Below are 24,287 nucleotides of genomic sequence, written 5' to 3'. Positions count from 1 at the left end.
TGTTTTTGATAACGAAAGAAGCATTATAAAAAAAAACGCAAAACATATGATGTGTATAATCGTGTCTTCACAAAGTATTTACATTTAGATATTCTTAACTTTGGCAATCATCTCGCGATAAAATCGGGACATTATTTTGGGTTTTATTCTACTGAGGAAATCAGTCATGTATTTGATACTGGGAGTTGTGCCAGGTTCATTATCGGGAGAAAAGTACAAGTCACTTCAGAATGTAAACACCTGACACACATAAAACCTTGATCTGTGTTTAGAGTTATCTTCCTTAAAAATATAACGCTTTCTTACACATTTTACGTTGGTTCCATGTTAGAGTTGTCTCCCTTAGTTTTACATTATGCACTACTCCCCTGATTTGTATTTGTTTTCTCCCTTAATATAATAAAATTATTATACATTGCACATTACGACTGTGAATTTTATTAGAGTTATCTCCCTTAAGTATATTGCATCACACATTATACATGTGATTTGTTTTAGCATTTTCTCCTTTCAAAATACTACTTTACACATTAAAATTGTAATTTTTCTGTCTTGACTATTTAACATTACACATGATACCATCATACCTGTGATTTGTGTTAGTTATCTCCCTTGAGTATGAACACAGTACACAACATACCATAGGTTTGTGTTAGAGTTATCTACCTTTTGAATCTTTATTAGCCTGTTGTACTGAATAACAATAACTGTAGGTTATTATCCGTGCATGTACCCTCTTGTAGCTTTCAAATAAAGCATTTAATCAGCCAATAACAAAATAATATTCCAAAAATATAACTGGTAATTAAAAACAAACAAAAGTTAAAAAAACAATGTAGTCATGTCACAGTAATGAAGCATATAGACTTTGTCACAGTTTTGGACAATGTAAGACAAATATAGAATATATCCCGACTATACTGTTAAACACTACAATAACTGACCGTCCGAAACTTATCATTATGACCAATCATTGTCAAATGGATGTGTAATTATGAGGGTGGTGAAGCTTTTTGTAGTCTTAACAATTTGTTTAATTGTTGTTTAAGTCTGGAGAGTCAAAAATCTTCAGTTGTTTATCCGATATATGTCAAGTGATAATTGTTAATAACATTTTTTTCAGAAACAAAAATGTCAGCTATTCGTGTAGGCTGTAAGAAAACATTAAGAAACCCTGTAAAAGGCAGTGTTGTGGCAGGAAGAAGGTCACTATGTATAACTACAGACATACAATTTCCCCTATTTGTCATGTTACCGAGGAGAAGGGGAATATATATAATATACAGGTGTGTAGTAAGTAATAGATCACAGGTAAAAATCATTTCTCTTGATAGAGGATGAGTATGTATATATATATACAGGTGTGTAATAAAGTAATAAATCATTGAGAAATATGACAGTTAATTCAACATCCTGCTCACCCCATAAAGTCAATAGTTTCTCCCAAACCTTTTGATGTGCCTTCTGTTACTGTGAAATATGGGTGAATGTGATACAAATTTCCTCAGTATTCCTAACAAGTGTTATGACACCACATTTTCATATCCTTCTTTTCAGCTTCTGCGGTCTCCTAGGGTTTGCCATTTACAAAATTTCATTATCACCTATAGAAAACTGTGGATATATCCACGCTATTGGTTTAAGACCTGAGGATGGTTGTATATGTGGGCTTAGGGACAGGTATAACTGGAGGACAGGTAGAGGGAGAGTCGGCCAGGAGATAGTGGGTGGGGAACCATAACCATGTGATTACATCCTGGACAGTGTTGATAAACAGTGATAGCGTTCCCTTCACACCGACCCTTACCGTGTCATAATGTCTCGCAATCCAGTCAGCGTTTGATGTCGGCTTTAATGGCGCTCGTTTTAAAATCGGAAAGTTTTAATTGTGTCATTTTGGGGCGATTGATGTTTGATATGGGCAACGAGCAACAGACAGTACAGGAAATGTTGGCCGTTGGTCAAAATCAATGAAGACGGTTTCAAAACTGGACGGGAAATGCGTCATTGTTTGCATTTATCGGTCTCCAGATTACAGCATAACAAATGTATCGCAGTATCTGGTGGTGGGCAACGATAGTATTCAGCTGGTCAATTGAACAAGACCCCGGCAAAGTCATCAACGTGGGTTGACCTAACACATTAGCTGCTCTCTGGTCCACAAACGAACAGTGACCAGTGGTCTGAATTTGTTGGAGAATCACTTTCTCACCTTTGTTAGGGGATTTAAATATTGGAACATTTTTGTGAGTTTTATCCTCAGCAAATATTGTCATAGCTTTTGATGACTTTTTGTTGGCGTTCAAGCTTAGAACGGTTGTACCTCTTGTGTTTATAATAGTCGCCATGCTTACACGGACAGGAAATGTGGATTTAAGGGCGGAGCAATCTTTCAAGAAATTCAGACATATTTTCAAAAGTGAAGATAATGAAACTTGGACTTGGTTTTTCCCGTTTGCTTGCAATAGCATTCTGTGAGTACTGCATTTTCCAGACTGTTTGGTCGGAACCATGGGTCTCGGTGGTTAAAGTGACAACCCAACAGAGGCATCGGCTCATATGTTATTGAATTAGGGTGACAATTTAAATAGGGCCAGGCATATTTGCTCTAGTCGCTTGGGATTTACACAGCCAGAACTCATTTCATAGTAAGATGTGTGTACGTGTCCCCTACTGGTATTAGACGTGACAACATGGTGGCAAGTGTTGATGTTGACGAGAATTGGATCCACGTCCAGCTATAACAACAAGTGTCTCACCACTTATAGAGACCTGTAATATTGAACAAGTCATAGTAACAAAAAGTGTGAGAAAATGTTGTTGTGCTTTCCACAGAAACCATTAACTTCGCAGGTGTCTTCCAAGTCATGAAGTGTCTTAAATAAATAGGAGATCTACTGGATGCTAAGGATCAACATTTAGTGTACAAGTTTTAAAACGTATATCACTTATAAACAGAGAGCAGTGTATCACTATAACCTTCTGTGACCAATCTAAATGGAGTTTACTAGAATGACATCAGTTAAATTAATCTCAGATTGTCTACAGCTGAAATTTTCCTTTGGTAAAAATTCACCAGGAAAAGCTAATGGCACCACCTGCCATATGTGTAGCAGAAGTATGTTTGCCAAAGTTGGCTGCCTAGGGACGTGTCGTGAAACTCGTGCCCAAGGTAAGGCTCCTAGAGAGGCTTTTGTCATACCAGACATTTGGAAATTTAACATTTTCTAAAAATATTTTCATTTTAGTAGTTTGTGATTCAAAGTTTTAACATTGATCCCTATATTCCTTGAAGAAAAATATTGTTTCTCTGCGGTATTTGATCTTTGTTTATATGTTTTTCGTGTACATGATAGGTTTAATTGAAATTTATATCGTGGCCACGTTCTGTCAAATTAGATTTGTAGTACTTGAGCAAAATCTAGATATATCTAGATATAGACATATTGCACAGAGATGAAAGGTAGATTTCACTACCTGGGTAAAAGTAGAATTCGAATAACATGAGCAAATGTAACCTCATATTGCAAAGAGAATCATTTGCTGGTCGAAGATTGAAAAACTTTAAAGTATAATTTTAATGCTTAAATATTTGTTTCATCTACCTGTATTTCAAATACCTGATAAGTGAGACGTATACGGGAACTTATTTGCAGTGATTGTCTATTAATATCGGCTCTATTTCAAAATTCTGTCAGTGTGGCAAATTAAATGTCGAATCATGATCCCACGCTAAGATTGCGCGTAAAAATGAGATGTTTTGTCGCTAACAGGGTTGTCCCTCTTGAGGAATGTGGTGTTAGCTTAGCCTACATAATGTATAGTGATAGTTCTATACTCAGCAATCAAATCTTGTTCCCAGGTACGCAAGTCTCGTTAAATATATTCTTGGGTTTTTAAATGGCATAATAAGACACGAATATTTGAACAACTTCAAAAGTACTGTTTGATATACAAGAAAAGATTTTTACGCAAACAAATTTGAAAACATTTCTGATACAGGAATTGTAACTGTTTGAGGAAAATTCAATAGCTGTCTTTGTATCATCTTGTTCCATTATGAGCATTTTCTGCATTTTCCCTTCAGTTATTCTTTGTATGGATGTTGTTCATCAACGTAATTGTTCTTCTATTAATTGGGGTTTTTTTTCATCAAATATACTTAATTGACTGTGAAATGGATTCTCAACAATTTTGCGGGAATTTTTCATCAGTAATGCTTAATTAACTGTGATACATCGAGAGATTACTGAATTGGATTTCCAACAATTACGTAATGACTGATGGAAATATTGGGAGAAATATCTGTTACGGTGGTTTACTATTGACTAAAAAGCTAATGTGGTGGTTGTTTGAAACTGATACTAATCACATCACCATATACCATGTGTATTTAATTAAAATAGTGACTGCAGAGAGGACTCGAAGAGGTGATGTATTGATGCGGATTAACTGACATTCAGTCAGGAGGGGGGAGATATGGAGTGTGGTTCGAGTACAAGTCTCTATTGTGCAATATCCAACATTTCATGGGTTTATTTTGAGATAGAGAGAGAACAAAAAAAATTTTTTTTTCAAATGTACTGATCAATTTCTAGGCATTCCCATTGTCCCTTTAGAGAATGACAGAAATACAGTATCAAAAGATTTTCGTGGGACTGTATCGTGACTGCAGTGTGGTGGTTTGTCTCCGCTGGTTTGTCTCCGCGTCTCGGCAGCAACAGACAGTTTTTCTAGCCCTAGGATACATGAGCCATATAGTCAGCATCATCTCATCCCTTTATATCTGTAGCATTACTAATATAATTATGTTTTATTAAGTTCATTATTTCCATATTGTTTGGGGGCTAAAGTCCCCAGAGATTATGTTTCGCTGTGCAGTATTATATCAAATTGGATTCTTTTATGTCTTACAGAAATTGAAGCTGTCCAAGCGTGCAGATGGCTGAAGGAGGCTGGTTTTCCACAGTATGCCCAAATGTATGATGGTGAGTGTCATTTTAAAAGTTTTTTTCGTCCGTTTTTAATGTTCGGGATAAGCAGAACAGGATGTTTTTGGTTTAAGAAGATATTATTTTTTGCAGGCAGACTAGATTTTTAAAATTCTCTCTATTATGAAAAATAAAAATTCAAGAAATGAAATAAGACTTTGATGGCTGCGTGAAGTTAATAGTTTATGTCTTGTCATTTCTTTATCTTGTCATTACCGTACAAAAAATGATGCATTAGATTGTATAACAAAGTTACTCACATGTAAGTTGACTGAATTGCTAGTGTTGAAATTTTGAAAAAATACTTGAATATTTTGAAAGGGGTCGCGATGGCCATTGGTTTAGAGTCCTGACATTCTGCTCCCATTGGCCCTCCTCAACCACTGGGTCAGGGGGTTCCAGGCCTACATGGGGCACTCACTAGGTACTGGTCGTAGGTCTCCGGCTTTCCTCCAACACATCCTTAAAACGTAAAACACAAAACAAAACAAAAACAAAAATATTTTGAAAATGTCGACCAAAATAGAAGCACTTACGTGTATTGTATGTTTTATTGTATCTTTTAGATACATTTAACACAAATATGCAAACTGTTTGACACTAATTAATTCATCAACTCAACCAGGGTCACAGTATCCCAGTTTAGCTGAAATTTTATGACTACGTATAGAGTAGATTGCATTGATAGTTGGCAATGATAAGTCTTCACAAATCTCCATCGTCAAGGTTGATAATTACCTTGCATTCATATTTTGCAATTCTGCTGTTTTGTGTTCTGCGTTTTCAGGGTGGTCTGCTTCAATGCTAACCTACCGATAACATACAGTCCCAGACTCGTTACACTAAAGTCACCTGTGACATTAATGTGGTTTATTGGAATTATCAGATTAGATGACTTCATAAATATACAATACTGTGAAATTGGTAATGAGACCATTTTGTAAGAGTAACAAGTTAGTTTTATTGTGGGAAGAGTATAGACTATAAAGAAGGCTGATCTGGTTTCGTCTCGCTCCCTTTCATGTCGACTAAAATCTTCGATACAGTCTGAAGTGAGAGGATGTTACTATCACTTTGCATGTAACAGTGTCGTTACACGATTTAAACGGATTCCAATGTCTAGGCATTGGCGCTAACAAGGAAAAAAGATCGGATAAAAGGCCTATTAAGTATTGTGAAAAAGTTCTTGTTCGCGTACGACAAAAAGCGATATGTGTCGTTCATTGAGACCTGGCCATTGTTATCGAAGTTTGGGTTCGGTTATAAACTGTGTCGGAGAAATCTCACCTGAAACTTTATATACTGTTAATTTGTAAAGATTGGCCTATGTTTATTCTAAGATCTTGCGCTTGAAGAGATTATGTTCTAAAATGAAAGACACACAATATACAACTCCGTTACACGATTTACATTTTACTACAACAGTCTAGTAAAAAACTAGACAGCTGACAAAAGATGGATTTGGTAGATTTCCTGATTTATAAAAAGATGAACGAATTATGTTTAAAGTTGTAACATGATGTAGATGTATGTGACACCTATAGCTTTAGACCAAATTAACGGTTCAATCACAATTAATATTCAAAATAGAATAAGGAAATACGTATGTAGATTTTTATATAGACATAAATAGAATATACTTAGGTTGTAATTAATCATATACATTAACACATTGTTATATATAGCCGAATATTAAAAACAACCAGTTTTCCAAGAATGATAATTTGTCAATTTTACAATAACGTTAATCTAAATGGTCTCATTTGAACTGTATTGGTATATACACCTATTGAGTCAATATTAATATATTTAAATTATGTGCATAACAGATACAGTTCGGTATTCATATTTTGTGTCAATTTATGACCATCAGAATTCCTTATCAGTATATTTGTGTTAGGAGATGTGAATTTAACACCACATGTCTAAAATATCACAAGTGTCGCTGCCTCAGTGAGATTTGCCACACAAACAGTACTGTATGACACCTGGCTATATATGTCACTGTATCATTAATGTTATCTAAATCCTTCCATATTTTCTATGAATTTCTATTTTGTTATGATCTATGTATGATATTATGAATGGTATTTACACACAGCAGGGAATATAGCACAGATACACTTAAAATTGTCCTGGACGTGTATTAAAGGGATGACAGAATATGGGTGGTATGATATGATACCATTTATGTATTTTAGACACTATCTGTGAATAAATGTAATATAAATTATATTTTACAGCGAGAAATAAATTTGACATACATGAATTTGAGTTCATTAGGTATGAATTCAAAAGTACTTGGGTACAGTGCACCGACTGTCCTTGTAAATGGAGGTAACAATGTAATCACACCGACTGTCCTTGTAAAGGGAGATAACAATGTAATCATGCTGTCTGTCCTTGTAAAGGGAGGTAAAAATGTAATCACACCGACTGTTCTTGTAAAAGGAGGTAACAATTAATCACACCGACTGTCCTTGTAAAGGGAGATAACAATGTTATCACACTGTCTGTCCTTGTAAAGGGAGGTAACAATGTAATCACACCGACTGTCCTTGTAAAGGGAGGAAACAATGTTATCATACTGACTGTCCTTGTAAAGGGAGGAAACAATGTTATCATACTGACTGTCCTTGTAAAGGGAGATAACAATGTTATCACACCGACTGTCCTTGTAAAGGGAGGTAACAATGTAATCACACTGACTGTCCTTGTAAAGGGAGATAACAATGTAATCACACTGACTGTCCTTGTAAAGGGAGATAACAATGTAATCACACTGTCTGTACTTGTAAAGGGAGGTAACAATGTAATCAATTCTCTTCAACACTGTATGTTTGTTTGATTGAGTTTAACGGCCCATCCACAACATTAATCATTAAGGGCCAGAAAACCTTCATGTATGCAAGGAATCAAAATTTAAATCATATGAATCGTTGTATATCTTATAAAGTCAAAGCAGGATAGACTTAGAGAGTTATTATAGTGCAAGGAGGTAAAATATGATAAAAAAAGTACAAAATATTGCATACATCTTTAAAGTGTAGAAATGAAGTTAAGAGACTAAACGTTAAGCTTGGTGGTTTCTATTTCCAAATTATTTGCGTCTTTCAATCTCTGGATCAGAATTTCCCTTCTGTGGTGTTATATAGGCAGTCACTCCTGTCAAACAAAGGTGCAAATACTTTCACTGCTTCTACATACCTCAGATATGCAACCAATTTCGAGATCATTGTAAACACTTTCTTCATGGGCTTGTGTTGAAGGGAAAGAAAATTGATAAAAGGGATTGAAAGTATTAGGTAATAATGATGAGGATTTTATTTAAATTAAATATCTACTTGTTTTTAACTCATTCACCCCTAAAGACACATGTGAACTCTTCCAACTCAAAGGTGGGAATAGTTCATTATGAAATTTCAGGGGGAAATGAGTTACTCCCGTGAGGTGGACAGAGTTGATGGGAGAGGCATCACTAAAATGACCAGGGATTACTGTCTTTACTTTAGGATAAACCAGCACTCTACCCAGGTTATGTCAACAGCCCTAGTACCACTACAACAATTTATATATAGACCAACTAATACCTAGGTACATATTCAGCTTTAATGGCTTATGTATAGGTATGAGGACATATGTGAACACCCTACTAGCTCATCAGTTCAGTTGAGATTGGTGAACTCTTAGACCTGTGCAACAGATCTCATGATTCGGAACTGTCAAACCAGCTCACAAATGTATACGATCGGAAGCTCTGAACAAGCTTGCAAGTTCTTAAAATTGGAAAACTTTGAACAAGCTTGCAAATTCTTATGAAGGAGATCACAAGTTAGTTATGATAAGGAATTCCGAACAAGATTGCAAGTTCTTATATTCGGGAACTGGGAATTTACGAAGCTCACAGGTTCTTTCAGAATTCGTAAGTCTCGTGAGCTGGTAACGTAGACGTAGATGACCAATCCTTACAATTTGGAAGCTCTGAATTCGATTACAAGTTCTTTGGATAATATATACTTTTAACTATATGTGTAAACATTTACTTTGAAGGATTTAATAAATTATACATATATTTTTAAGGGGGAAAAAAACAATCGAAAATTGTATTGAAAATTGATTCACAATATTACCAACAGCATGAAATGTAAACAGTCTTAACATTTAGTTTGATTCATAAAATATTTTGAATGAATGAGCATAGAAGATTACTGAGATGGAACCCATTTATAATATTGTGGGAGGATTGAGGTGTATCGTCCCAGTACAAAATGCCCACAGCTTGAACATGCATAAAGCTCTATGGGATGAACAGAGAATTAAGCTGGCAGGTCTTGTCGGTAAAGGTTGTCTGCCTTTCTAATTAGGAAAAGGCGTTTTCTTTTTCAGAATAAAATTTATATATTTACAACTTGATAAAGTGTGGGAGGAGTTAATGCTTTGAATTCCAAAGTTTTGGCAAAAAAAACTCATTGTGAATTGAGAGCGCTCATTCAAAGTCCATATGGTTTGTGTTTGCAATGTTGATGTATGGTAAAAGTACACGGAACTTTTGATTGGTTGCCATGATTTACCTGAGAGAAGGTTAGATAATTTGTCACTTTCAAATGTGTAAATCGCGTTTAAATACAGCCACTTTACTGAGAAGTCAAGATAGACTTTTTATAATTCAAAATAAGTGTTCGTGATTAATTACTATTAGTAAACATTATAATATGTTCTTGTTTGATTGTTTGCAGATGGTCATTTTCCTGTGAACATCGCTTCGGTGGAGAAGGAACATGACTTCCTGGAGAAGGACTCACAACAGCCTCTAGTCAGGTATGTTACGAAATTAATCTGCTTCCACTTTCCGAACGGGAGGTTGACATTGTGAAGGATTGTGACAATGTATTACTCTCATAATTTTGACTAAACTGGTTAGTTGGTTTATAAGAGCAATATTTGGAGTATATTCAAAAGGAAACCTTTTTACTATTCATAAAGCAATGAAGAAACATGCCAAGGATATTCTAAAAATCCTTTTCACTAAATTAACTCATTCACCCCTGAAATTTCATAATGAACTATTCCAACCTTTGAATTGGAAGGTTTCAAATGTGCCTTCAGGGGTGAATGAGTTAAAAGAGTTGTATATGTATGAATACAAAAAACAACAACACTCATCTCTCTCAAATAGAAGAACATTGTATTAGGGAAATCAGTTGAATTCAGACACGCCTCAAACTTAATGCGTCTGCTTTTCATTTGAGAATATTACCGGAAATTGTGTTTAATTGAGCAAATGCCCATATTTGGTGATGTGACACTCGTCAACGTGGAGGCTTTGTTTACATGAGATTTACTTATACAATAGTCTCTTTAATATCTATAGAACATTTTTAATGTGACTAAGGGGTTGTCAATGAACGTTTGTTCTCATAGACTGCATTTGAATAAAAAGAAATGCTATCTAGATTGCAATAAAGATAACTTCTAAAATAAAAATCTGCTTAATCGAGACATGATGGCTGTTAATAACAAATTCTCTTTCTTTTAAAGTTTCTCCAAATAACATTTGAGACTAAATCTATGTGTATTGACTGTTAGATTTTGCAGTAAATAATCAAATGATAAAGATCCATTTAAAACGATAATGTAAAACAACATCTCATCCTACTTGATGTAACGATCATATATACTCTCGTTTAATTAACAAGGACTTTGATGTGAACTTCCTGCTATACTGGTGAAGCAGAACTAATTAAACTGGGTCAATCATCAGCGACCAGGTAGCTCAATTGGTAGAGCGTCCGTCTAGAGTAAGGAAAGTCCCGGTCTGGCCATGCATTTTCCCATTTCCTGTTACACTGTATTAAAGACTTTGAAAAAGAAGCAAAATATTGCAGATCTAGACAAGGTTTTGAATGCCAATCAGCTCTGTGAATCGGCTGGGTTTATATGTCTAGATATTTGACAATTATCGATTTCAAATTCTTTAAGCTTTGCCGTTTGCCTTTTTTTTGGTTTTGCTATTTTTCTTTTAAACTCCCCATTCACCTACTTAAGGGGAGTGTCAACTGTCAGCTTGACAACATTATGTCCCCTATACATGGTTCCTCAGATCAATTTTTACTGTAGCAACAGGAGTGGTTTGGGTACATACCCTGATTGGCTGTGATAATATCATGTTATCTTCAATCAGATTGCCTACAACGTTTGTAAGAAAAGTCAAACAGACTTGAAAAAGAACATTCTTTTTCAACAATGAGATTGTATATTTTTCTTGTTTAATTGAGCATGAAATGGTTTTCTGGATCATATAACTAGTGCAGGTTTTTTTTGTTCATTGTATGTTTGTATGCTGCAGTGCTGTGCATTGTTGACAAATGTAAACGGACAGTTGAACCACCGCTGTAGACCATAATGGACTCGTCCATTTAAATGTATGGTCGAGTCTATTAAAGTTACCTAGAGTTGAAAGGGTTAACTAATCAGATTTACCTGTGCATGTAAAATAGGTAATCCTAGCTCAAGGTAGATTACACTGAGTCATTATGTAGTATGAGTATGTTATAAAGTTTTGTATACATTTGAAATCATTCTTCAAAATAGTGACACTGGGTGAAAAAAGGTTTGTGGCCAGGGTTATACCTCCCCCTCCTGTGGTTTGTGCACCACAATGACATAACTCGGTCATTACAGGCAGATCAGACATATTTGTGGTGAAACTCAAAAATCTTCCTAATGTTCTTGACATCATTACTCATAGTGAACTTGCGAAAAAAAGGTATAAACATTTAACAATAAATACAACACTTGAAAGAATGTTGGAGATAAATTCTCAGTATACTTGATAAGAAATTTTCATTTGATTTAGGAGTCCAACATCAATTATAATATATTCTCAGTAAAGAACTTCTCTGCCTGCTATTTATAAGGATAGAAATCAGAGTACCGTTATTTGTTAAGGTCATTTTAGGAACACACCTGTTGACAATTTTTCCTTTCATATGTAGAATCTAAAGGTGTGGTAATTAGTAGTATATATATATAATGTTTTGAAAAATTGAAATTATTCATTGGAAAATATGTTATCTGTGAGGTAAGTTGTTTTTCCTGTCTATATTCCCCCTACTGACAAGATAACTTTATCACTGAAAAATTCACCACTCTTATCACAGTTACAAAGCTAACGTTCGGGACTACTTTATTTCCAGGGGAGACAATCACTATAGACAGGGGATGGGAGGAAGGGTGGTCTGTGTGTATACAGGTGATCTCTGTAAATGTCTCTTTGGAAAAGTGGTTTCTGTACAAAGGTGTTAATGATTTGTACACATTTGATGGACAAGTAGTACTAGGAATAAGATGGTCTCTGTAGACAGGTGATCTGTGGACACATGGTCTCTGTAGACAAGTGATCTGTGGACATGTGTTCCCTGTAGACAGATGGTCTGTGGATGCATGGTCTTAGTAGACAGTTGTTTGTGGACACTAGGTGTCTGTAGACAGTTGGTTTGTGGACACTAGGTCTCTGTAGACAGTTGGTTTGTGGACAGGTGGTCTCTGTAGACAGTTGGTTTGTGGACACTAGGTCTCTGTAGACAGTTGGTTAGTGGACACTAGGTCTCTGTAGACAGTTGTTTGTGGACAGGTGGTCACTGTAGACGGTTGGTTTGTGGACATGTGGTCTCTGTAGACAGTCGGTTTGTGGACAGGTGGTCTCTGTAGATGGTTGGTTTGTGGACATGTGGTCACTGTAGACGGTTGGTTTGTGCGTGGACATGTGGTCACTGTAGATGGTTGGTTTGTGGACATGTGGTCTGTGTAGTCACAGTTGGTTTGTGAACATGTGGTCACTGTAGACGGTTGGTTTGTGGACATGTGGTCTCTGTAGTCACAGTTGGTTTGTGGACATGTGGTCACTGTAGACAGTTGGTTTGTGGACATGTGGTCTCTGTAGTCACAGTTGGTTTGTGAACATGTGGTCACTGTAGATGGTTGGTTTGTGGACATGTGGTCTCTGTAGTCACAGTTGGTTTGTGAACATGTGGTCACTGTAGACGGTTGGTTTGTGGACATGTGGACTCTGTAAATGGTTGGATTGTGGACATGTGGTCACTGTAGACAGTTGGTTTCTGAACATGTGGTCACTGTAGACAGTTGGTTTGTGGACATGTGGTCAATGTAGACGGTTGGTTTGTGCGTGGACATGTGGTCACTGTAGATGGTTGGTTTGTGGACATGTGGTCTCTGTAAATGGTTGGTTTGTGGACATGTGGTCAATGTAGACGGTTGGTCTGTGCGTGGACATGTGGTCACTGTAGATGGTTGGTTTGGGGACATGTGGTCTCTGTAGTCACAGTTGGTTTGTGGACATGTGGTCTCTGTAGTCACAGTTGGTGTGTGGACATGTGGTCACTGTAGACAGTTGGTTTCTGAACATGTGGTCACTGTAGACAGTTGGTTTGTGGACATGTGGTCTCTGTAGACAGTTGGTTTGTGGACATGTGGTCCATGTAGTTAGTTAATCTATGTTAAAACAAAAGGTGTCAGTAGAAAGTTAATCTTTATAGACGGGTTATCTCTTCGCAGATTCAGGTATGTTTCGGAAGTTTTCCTCCAAGAAAGATGTCACCTGCTGAAAGGTTCAATGTTTCATTAATAAAGTAGATGTTCATCACAGTTTTCAGTATGTACAAAAGGGGTTAATGCTCTACCACAAGGGGGTTATCTAGTGGAAAATGTACGTACTTGTATGTGATTATTCATGATTTACAAACAGTTCTGTAAAAATGGCTGGTTATCAGACTCAGGTTGGCATAAACACCAATATTTCCTTTCATTTCCATAAATAATATCCGGTGTTGTGTGGATGATGGATCACCATGGTAACTCAATCTGATATGGGGCCCTGGCAGTAGTTTCATTTAACACCCAGTAATGGGGTTGACATTTTCTACAAGTGCCACAACTCTGTTGTCATGGAAGCAGTCGCATTATCAAGCATTCTCATCTACTTTTAAGAGACTAGATTGATTAAAAAAAAATGTGTTAATTTCTTATTTGTTTCCTTAATTTATTTAGTCAAGTATATTTAGGCATTTTGTCACAGGAATTCTAAGTATTTATAAGAATTACAGACATAACAAGTGTAATATTGTGAATGAAATGAATTTTGAATCAATTAAACTTTTAATAATGATGAATCATTAGGCAGTTGATTGATAGTTAACATCAACTATTTCCCTCTGAAATGAGTCATGCCACCTTTGAAGAGAAAAGGAATCGATACATATTGAATTTACACAAAACTGTAAATAAAACACGTGAAATACCACACATCAATCAAATCCTTACGAAGGAACAATATTTCCTGTATGCTTGGAAACTTGAAATAATGCTACGTCATTATGCAAACCAGTCATAGATTTTGGATAAAGTGGACCAATACTTGATTATGTATAGGGGATAATGTCTACGTATGTAAATTATGTGTTATTAAGTGCTATGTGTGATTTTTTGTAATTTCCTAAATGCGTAATGGCTATTAGTGATTCCCCGTAATGTGTTTACATGTCTCTTAAACACTGTGGGGAGAGGAGAGAAATCAGAAACGTGAAATAGGAAGTACTGATCACGAGTATCTATATCATATACACATACACTAGGGGGATTCTGTTATTGTTACCCTGATTCACCTCACCGTCACACTGTCCTACTTAATGTGTTGATCGGATGATTGTACCGCGTGTATCGTTGTCCAAGTGAAGCTTGACTAGATCACCATGTATACGGTAGGTATCTCTCCATAGGTGGTCTAGCTTGTACATTTCTATTATTACATATCAAAGAACACTATTTTCATTATAAATATTTACCTATTTTAGAAATGTTATTGGAAGTTTCTGTCATTTTGATGGAATATATTAGTAAGGAACACACTGATTAAATTCTTCGTTTTCAAAGGGATTTCATATAGGTTGAAAGACTAGTATAATTGTAAATATATTGAATAAACGGAACTATTTATTTATAACTGAAATTATTCCATATGTTCATAATAATAAAAGAGACATTTTTTTATTTATTTTTTTTACATTTTTAAAAACTACATTTATCCTTAATTTTGAGTTGGTAGGTATAGTGATTTGTTGGGTTGTGATAAACAAACTCTATGACTTGTTTATAGGTTTGGTTTCTCATTGTGTTTTTAAATGCAAGAAGATTTGTCTGTAACAGATAAGTTTAAAGGATGTTTTGATAGTAATTGAAGCCATTATTTATTTAACTCCTTTGGTGTATATCTTCAATTGTGATAGACATATTTGATATATCGATATCAAAGCAAAGATTTACCAGAATGTGTTGGGCTTGTTAGTTTTGATGAGTGTGGTCCAACAGGTGTGAGGTCATTAAGACTTTCCCATCAGGTAAGTGTATACAAACATATTGGATTTCATGATGGTCATCATACACATGTCTTTTGATGACCTGTGAATTCTGACCCCCTGTCTAGTGGTTGAAAGATTTAGTAGGTCCTACCTGTTTGACCACTGTCCAGTCTAAAGTGTGAAACTTCACATTTACCTGTAAAAGCTGTACAGTTTCTGCTGCCTTTGTGTAGGGGTCAAAGGGATCCATTAATCTCACCTGGCAGTGAGGATTAGGTTGACCTCCTTCAGGGTCACACAAAGCCCTATCACACCCCAAACAATAGACCTAATGATGCCTTCCCACACTCTATTGTGGGATGATGGACAGGTTTTGTTTTCACATTGCTAAGGTAAAAAAGGATGCCTGGTGTATATCTATATGGTCAATTAGAGTGACCAGTGTCCAGTATGTGACTGGTGGAACTGGGTCTGGACATTTGAATGTTAGAAATCGCAAGCTTATAGGAGGGATTTATTATAACATTGGCAGATGGAGCTTGTGGATGTCAGCACGACCAACAGGAGAAATTACATTTGTGACATGTTATAGAAACATCGACCACTATATAGATTTAGCTTGGGTTTAAAACTCAACAGCTGGTGGACTAGAGGTATCAACTCTGTATAAATAGCTCAAATATAATACCAGACAAGGATATTAGGACCACAAGTTTTTACACAGATGGAGAAACGACATATCAACATGCTGGATTTACTGTTTTCCTGTGTTAACAACCTGTAAGTTAGAAGCTTGCTAAGGTTTGGTTTTCCAGATTATTGTTAATCAAATTACATTACAATTACTACATATATATATATACAACATTGATATAGTGCCATATGTAATTTTCAAAATAGTTGTGCTTCAGATACTATTTTAGAGTCACATATATGTCTACCATTAACTTAATTTACAAGTCTTTTACAGTCACACTGTTATATTTCGCAAGATATAGCTTACAAATTTGAAGAAAGAAAAAAAATATTTCTTGTAGCCTAGACTTTAATTTATTGCAACATTCTTCTTTAAACATTTCTTTCAATTTTCTTTTATATTTCAAGATAGGAAAACATCAAAATAATAAAAAATATTTTAAAGAACAAATAGTTGTAATATTACATTATCACTTTATATTATTAAGTTCAATATCATTAAGATTTTTTTCATTGAAATGTTAACCTACATTATTTACAATGGCGTGTGAGTTTATTAAGTGTGATTAATTACCGTAAAATTTACATTTCATACAATGACTCAACAGCTGACTGACTTTAGATAAAGTGACTATTAATATACTTAGTGCAGTACCAGTACTTAATGGGATTTTAACTTCTTTATAAATGATACCTGTATAAAAGTTTTGATGACATTTTAAAGCTATTAGAAAAAATGAATTGGAACATTTACCTGCCATTTAAAAGTGACTGCCTTGACATTTTGAGTAATTGCTTGTAAAAATATCCTGGATTTTATCTTAGATGTATACAGTATCCTAGCTAAGTTCAAGTTTTGAGTCCAAAGGTTATAAACCCAAGATCAGTTTAACATTATACAATTTAAGGATTGTATTTAGGTTCAACTCGCTGACACAGAACAAGGTTTTGATAACTCAAAATAAGGGCATATAATGGGGTTTTTATCTGATATTTTTTATGGAAGAAGAAGAAGAAGACCAGGAAATTGTATACTTTAGCATACAAATTCACAAGGTTGTTATTTTTCCAATTTGATGGGTCAAATTTTATGGGTTGACCTGCATTTTGTATACTCTGCAAGATGATGACATCTCAGTCAGTACTAATAGATAACCTGCACAACATACTGGTAATGGATTTGCAGAAATTGATTTGGAAAGTATATAACCAAAGTCTGATAAAGAAGAAATGAGCTCCAGAAGTAAAAAGTCTGAAGATTTTTGGGACATATGATATATATGTATACCTTGTAACCTTACATCTGTGTATATATACCAGAGCACCAGTGACTGAGGGTATGACTCGGTACACTTACATTAATATGTCAATATATATGTTAATTTGGTGCACTGTGCGTGCAAAATTGCATAAATTTTCATTAATATTTGTATTTATAATGAATTTCATATATTACACACATGTACGTGTCATCAGGAATGACCTTGATAGCCCCCTATGGACTCTGTTAGAGGTCATTTTTACTTTTTAATTCACATTTGTTCCTGAATTCTCTTACACCTGGTACATTATACTGGAGTTGTGTCAGTGCTTGGACCAACAGTTTAAAGTTGCTTCTAGCAGTTTGAGTGAATGTGTTTCAGTCATGGAATTTACAATTCAATCGATGGATTTTATCATGGTCTTTTTAAATAAAAGGCATTTCTTAACATCCGAAAGATATTATTGGTAAGCAATATGTTTAGCCTTTAATTTCCTGTAGGTTTATGAAAAATTCTAAGGAGAAACTAAACTGTTATTAACATTATGTTGTCCATGTTAATATTAATAGAAATTTAACTTTTCATATGGGCCATTATAATTTAGATTTGCTCATGAAAATGATGATACGCTCAAAATAACCCAGGACTCTAGTTGAATTATATGTTACATAGACAAATTTACATCCATTAAAGATGAAAATTAAAAGGTTGACATTTTCTGTTTTTATAGCTTCATTTCCATCAATTAAATTTATATATCAACTTTTACCAACTTATATTAGTCTCCCTTGTTAGATTGTATGATATAGCACATACATGTAGGGGTGTCTTACCTCCAGGAATTGAACCCGTCATGTGCTATCCACACCACCACCACCAGACAATGAAACACCACCGCAATACTACAAACGCTGATTCCTCCGATACCTATAGCTGGTTTACATTGGAGTTGACATTCCTTTGGTCATTTCAAAGTGTACATTAAGGTATTTTTACACAGGATATGGTGAATATATCCCAGTTATCATGATATCCTGTTACAGGCACCCCTGTCTTGGTCATAATAAGGTTTGTCTGTATTATATGTGTTGTTTGTATGAATATCACTTGTACTAATACTTCTATTTTTTTGTATATCTTTGCAGGAGGCTGAATACCCTGAACAAGTGTGCAATAATGCGAGTGAGCACCCCAAGTACTAAAAAAGGGGTAAGTATATACATAATCACTGCCAACCTACCCAGCTTAGGTTTCACGAAATCGGTACTTTGCATGACCACACCAATTGAACTTTCTAGAACTGTGATAAATTGGTTCGGGTCTCTGTAATAGATAGTTTAATGATTGCAGTATCTGTCTAAGGGGTAAGGGAGAACAGTAGTATAATGTCCTGACCAATTGGAGGGATTCATTGTAATGTTTATGTTCTCTAAATCCATTCAGGAACATTTTCATTCACAAAATACAAAGATAGTAAGGAATGAATGGGGGTTTACAATTTAGTTTACCACGGTCATGGGTCAGTAACAATGAACAAATGTGAATGTCTGTCATTTGTATCTAGTTCTGTTTGACCTTGGTAGCCCTTTACAGAAGAAAAACTGGACATGTATTTCTGTTGAACTGAAAATTATTTGAAAAGAGCAAATCCTCCCCCCACATTCCAGTCTGTGGCCATGGGTTATTTGTTTACTACTGAGAACAGGGTATGAATGGAGCATTTTATTGGCTAACTCGGCACGCGTGCAAACAGGCAGTTGTCATAAGGAAAGGTGTGACACCAACAAATTAAGTCACGGTTGAAATGACCGAAAAGTCAGGGGAGGAGTTACTGACCTGGCATTTCCAAGCCTCTGATGAACCCTGATTGTTCGACGACGGTACAGATCTCAGACCACAAAGACATCCCCTCTGGTTCACTGTACACAAATGTAGGACGCTATCTGAAATATTACAGTTTGTTTTGTTGGCTGATTAGATATCCATATAGAACATTCAAATTTCAGATTGCTTATAATTTTTGACAGTGGTGGTTTAAAATTTCGGGCAGTGGACTTTTACATAAAACTAATTGTGATTTGAAGTGTGGGCGGAGAGAGAGGAAGAGATACTGCTGTGAGATATAAGTCACTCACCTCCCAAGAACGAATTACAAAAGTCTTCTGATCGGAACATGTCGAGAGGAAAGTGATATTATTAATGGATGTCTACGACCTTTGATATCACAAGTGAATTCATATATATCTTGTCGGAAGACTGTTAAACTTACATACATGATACGTGAAAATGGACATCAATCAAAAGGATTGTTTTTAAAGTTGAAGCGATGGTTCATCTTATTCTATATCTGTGTCTGCAGGTAAGAAAGAAGCACAAGTTTCCCCTGGCTCCACACCAGACATCTATATGTCAAAATGTCTAAGTCTCCAGGTGTTTCACGGCCGGAGGAAACTCGGGCTAGTAAGAAAATTCTGCGTTCATTACAGTTGTCAATATACAGACACTGACCATATCATTGTAGGGTTGGATATTCATGATGTGTGGTTTGTGTGTCAACTCATCCTGAGAATCTTTCAGGTGGAAATCTTTGATATGACTTCAGCTGGCAGGTTAAGTTTGACAGGTATCAGAAGGACCATTGTTATGGCAAAGTGGTAAATGGTGAAGGGCCTCATTAGATATGGAAAGTGAAATGTCAGGTGGATCTGAAACTCTTCCAAACTTGTCAGGAAGGTCAGGGCACTGTAAGAGTTTGTCAGGTGTGAAATGTGGAAAAGATTTTCCATACGTTACAATAATTAATTCTATACCTTTTGACCTTTGATGGGGGTTGACATAATTCTTACAATGCATGTCAGTATACCTATTAATACAGTTCACCTCCGATAGGTCCTTGTTCATTAATAAGCCCACCCTGTTGGTCAACAAACTTTAAATAAGACTCATAATGATGATAAAAAATGATCATAGGAATAAATTACAATACTCCAAAGTTTCTGTGCAAACTAAATTATTATTGTTGTATTTTGATATAGTGTTACAAGTGAATTGCATAAATACTACACATTACATTTTGTCGAGCCACAATTTATTGTCTTTGATAGATGTATTGTAGAAAGAAAATTGTAGTCCAGGTATTTGTGAATTATTTACACATTTAGTATGCTACATATTTGAAGGGCCCTGTCCTGAACTACAGAACATTATTGCCCGTTTTTACTATTCGTCAGGGTTTCAGACTCTTCCAATTGCTATTACACATTTTTACGGACCTTTAAATACTACGGATGCCTTCTAAGGTGACGCACTTGTTTACTTTTAGGCTAGTTATATCTTCTAGTTACCTGGGGGAAAATATCCACAGCAAAGTTTATTTGTCACTGTTTACATACACAGAGTCGAGGTATTCATCCTGTGTAACAGGGAAAATGTAGCGCCCAGACTGTATAACTGGAAACGTAATGTCCCCACTGTATAACATTACCTGCAGAATGCTATATAGCCGTTTCCACTACAGTCTATGATTGTCACGGAATTAGATTTACATTTAATATGAATGTTGTATTAGGCTTGCTCCGTCACATTATTGAATTTCATGTTTACCTCGGTAGTATAGGCATAAATAACATGATATTCTCTACGGGCGCTGACCGTCCTAGATTGAAGGTCTCTGAAATCTCAGGTCCGCCCCATTACGATTACCTTTGTAACAGAAGCGAAAAACTGTCCACAGAATTACAGCGGGGGTAACTGTTCAGGGTTCGGAGCGATTGCTACAAAAGATGAGTAGAATATTAGTTAGTGTGATATAGATGTTGCCTTAAGGTGAACGACTGGCTTATTCAAGATCTAATCTGGCTGAATCGCTTTGAAGGATTAGCGCACCCAGATGTAAAGGAGGATCAATATTGTGATGAATCGTGGTACTGTATCGAGTCGTGGTACTGTATCCTAGTGGTGATTGTACCTTTGGAAAAGTATCAACTGGCTCTGTGACCTAAACATTCATATGTGGGTTGTTTATGTGTTGGACATGCTGTGGTTTATTTGACTCGGATGTCGAGTAAAGGATTCAGTATATCTATGGACCAACAGATGTTGAATTTGATCTGCAGCGTCATTGTCGTGTGGAGGTGAGATATGTCATCCGTCTTGTTCGTGCATATTCTGCAGCAGTTTCCATGGCAATCTGGATTATGTGTTATTCATCTTGCTTCCCAATCTGTGTGGATGTTTTCCGATAATTTCGTTTGTAGCTTATGGAGATACATATGCCATTAAAACGTTTCAAATGATAATGTGTGAATAATCAGCGAGTTGTTTGAATATTTCATTAGTGATCCTAGAACTAGTATAGTAACTAAGCGATATATATTTAAAATTATATCCACACCATTGTTCCGATATTATTTACACAATTTTTACAAAGTTATTTGGAGAATAGTGACATTTCTCAAAACAGTGGCGATGTGGTTCGTCTAATATTGACAAACTATATAAAGGTCAGCTACAGTATCGGCTATGTATTGTCGGTGTGGATGTGAATGTATTTAGCCTTATTAATGGATTTCTGTCTGTATAGTCACAGACATGTCCTGCCAGAGTAGGATAGAGACTTGCTGAGTGATGAATGATCGTTTTGGCCATTATGAACGGAGGTTATCATATTGGTGAAATATTGTGGTAAACCCCGGTTACCCAGCAGGTCAACCACAACTGTGATTAGGTAGTTGAAGGATAGCAGGACCACAATTGAGAACCACAGATAGTGGAAACAGTTATGTTTTTCTTCCAACGGCTACAGTGGTTGTGAGGCTGTGGATGTGGGAGGTGACTTATCTGCCACTCATTACGGGGAAACATCCGCTATAGCAGCAGTCCTTATCAGTTTTTTTCATCCTCAATCAAACACCTACTGTTTTTCTCCCCCTTCTGGAGCTTTGCAGGCTAGTAGACCAGGAGGGCGACAGATAAAATCATTTACAAAATAAAAAAAATCCTCTTGACCTGTGTTCAGCGTATCTTGATGTGAAGTGACACCTGTAAAAACTATATAAGACCTTTTCATTGGATATTACCCCGGTCTTCTCAGGTATCGCCAGATCTCCGTGTAAAGTTAATTAATGTTATTGTTTACACATAAGATGTACAGTCTTCGGGTTTTCACAAGACAAGATACCAGCTAATACCACAGGAAATGCAAAGACTATTAGATAGGTACGAGGTGCTCCCCTGTTGGGAAATAAAGCTGACCTTCCGTAGGAGACCCCTGCCAATATCTTCAGAAGCGTGTACAGTTTACACAAGGTCTAAACTGACTGAGCAAATGGCTTGTAAATTTAATTTGAAGGATTAAAGGTCCTTTTTTTGTGTAAACGTGAATCATCAAATTGTCTTATGAACAAAATAATTTGTACAAAAAGTTTACACTACAGATTCTGTCAGCAGAAGGTGGAGGTTTTGTGTATGTTTGAAAATATTTGTTCCAATTTTTTTCATTTCCAGAAAATCTGTCGGTATAATGGGGGGGAAAAATTGAGAATTTTAAATGAATAAGAAATAAGCATTTAAAGTTATTAGAGGTTTTAATTATATTTTTTTTATGATTTCAGGGTGAAGATTCTGACGACGAGGACCAATGTGCCTTGAGTGACAAATGGAAGTACCAATACAACATTCGACGTTGGTCCAGGAAGGACTTTAACAGCCCGACCTCCGAAGACCAGAACACGCTGGTAAAATCCAGCTCTAGTAACGACAGTCTGCTGACTGACCAGAACAGTAATAGTGAAACTGACAACAGTCCAGTTCTGGACACCAAAGTTCACCACAACAAGGGTCAGACCAATGACGATTATTTCGGTGTAAAGACCTCGACGCCAATCAACAATAACAAGGACAGTATGTCGACATCGGTGACGAGTCCGAGTTTGAGACGAGCGGCCAGTGAAAGAATCAAAGGAGCTAAAAACTTCCTCAAGCGAGTGGAGAGCTTGAAAAATAATCGGAAAACAAAACGCATCGGAAATAAAAATGGCTCCGCTGTAGAAATTAGTGAACCTGTTATCATGGATAGTGCAAACATGCAGGAAAAAATAAGGCATTTGAATTGTAAAGACTTGAGTCCTTCTTCGGAAAATGGACCAAATTCCCCGGAGAGTGGATTGGATCGGGACACGGCAATAGTTTATTCAGGAGATGTAACTCCAACATCTCCAGAACCATGGTCAGACGAAACAACAAATTACAAGGTGCCAAATGTTACTGCCAAATCCCCATCAGGGTCAATGTCGCTGCAGGAACTGTCAGATATTGAAAGTGTCTTGCAGACGACATCGTCATTTTCGACGTCGAGTACAGACAGTGATGAACCTTTGCTTGGGAGTTCGCCCAGAAAACATTTCTCTGTGCGGAGAAATCACAGTGAAAATAATTTAACTGAAGGTAATAATTACGAGTTACCGCCCAGTCGACCAGGACGATTTCCAAAAGAGTTGAGCACTAGTTACAGTGGACACGGTGTAAAACACCGGGCAGGAAGTTGTAATTTGGATAGTGATAAGTTAAGTAGTTCAGACTCTTGTACGCCATTGGTCCGACGACGGGGGTCAGCTGACCCAAGACTGGCCGGACATCGGACCAGTTACTACGACAACGTGAAGGAAGAGGAAGACCTGCAGTCGACACAGAAGGAACTTGATTTAATTCTCCATCGGCTGTTTCAAGATATTAATGGCTTAAACAAAGCTATCTATGGAGAGGATGCTGGTATGTATCTCTGAAAAATGTCCTTTTGTCTAGACAAACTCTCTTTAGCAAGAAGTATGAGATAATGTAATTCTTTTCCTCCAGATTTTTTATTTTCTAAATTAATATTTGCAATTCCGGAAAGAATATGTTGCGTTTGGTTTATAATAGTATAAGGTATTGAATGTTTTCCGAGGAATACAATGAATATTTGTTTT

General features: G+C 36.1%; 1 protein-coding gene across 6 annotated transcripts in view; it reads left to right on the top strand.

The window, feature by feature from the left end:
- LOC110452430 (rho GTPase-activating protein 7-like) overlaps window positions 1-24,287 on the top strand; it is a 215,867-nt gene that overhangs the window by 177,754 nt on the left and 13,826 nt on the right. For all 6 annotated transcript variants that reach the window (XM_021500950.1, XM_021500951.1, XM_021500954.1 and 3 more), the window contains 4 exons: window positions 4,917-4,988; window positions 9,728-9,809; window positions 18,468-18,531; window positions 22,935-24,090. In XM_021500950.1, the coding sequence (XP_021356625.1) occupies window positions 4,917-4,988; window positions 9,728-9,809; window positions 18,468-18,531; window positions 22,935-24,090 (1,374 nt within the window). The remainder of the gene's footprint in view (window positions 1-4,916; window positions 4,989-9,727; window positions 9,810-18,467; window positions 18,532-22,934; window positions 24,091-24,287) is intronic.

The sequence above is a fragment of the Mizuhopecten yessoensis genome, unplaced genomic scaffold (assembly GCF_002113885.1).
Source record: "Mizuhopecten yessoensis strain PY_sf001 unplaced genomic scaffold, ASM211388v2 scaffold6683, whole genome shotgun sequence".
Taxonomy (NCBI): Eukaryota; Metazoa; Mollusca; class Bivalvia; order Pectinida; family Pectinidae; genus Mizuhopecten; species Mizuhopecten yessoensis.
This window is presented reverse-complemented; position numbering and strand designations above follow the sequence as displayed.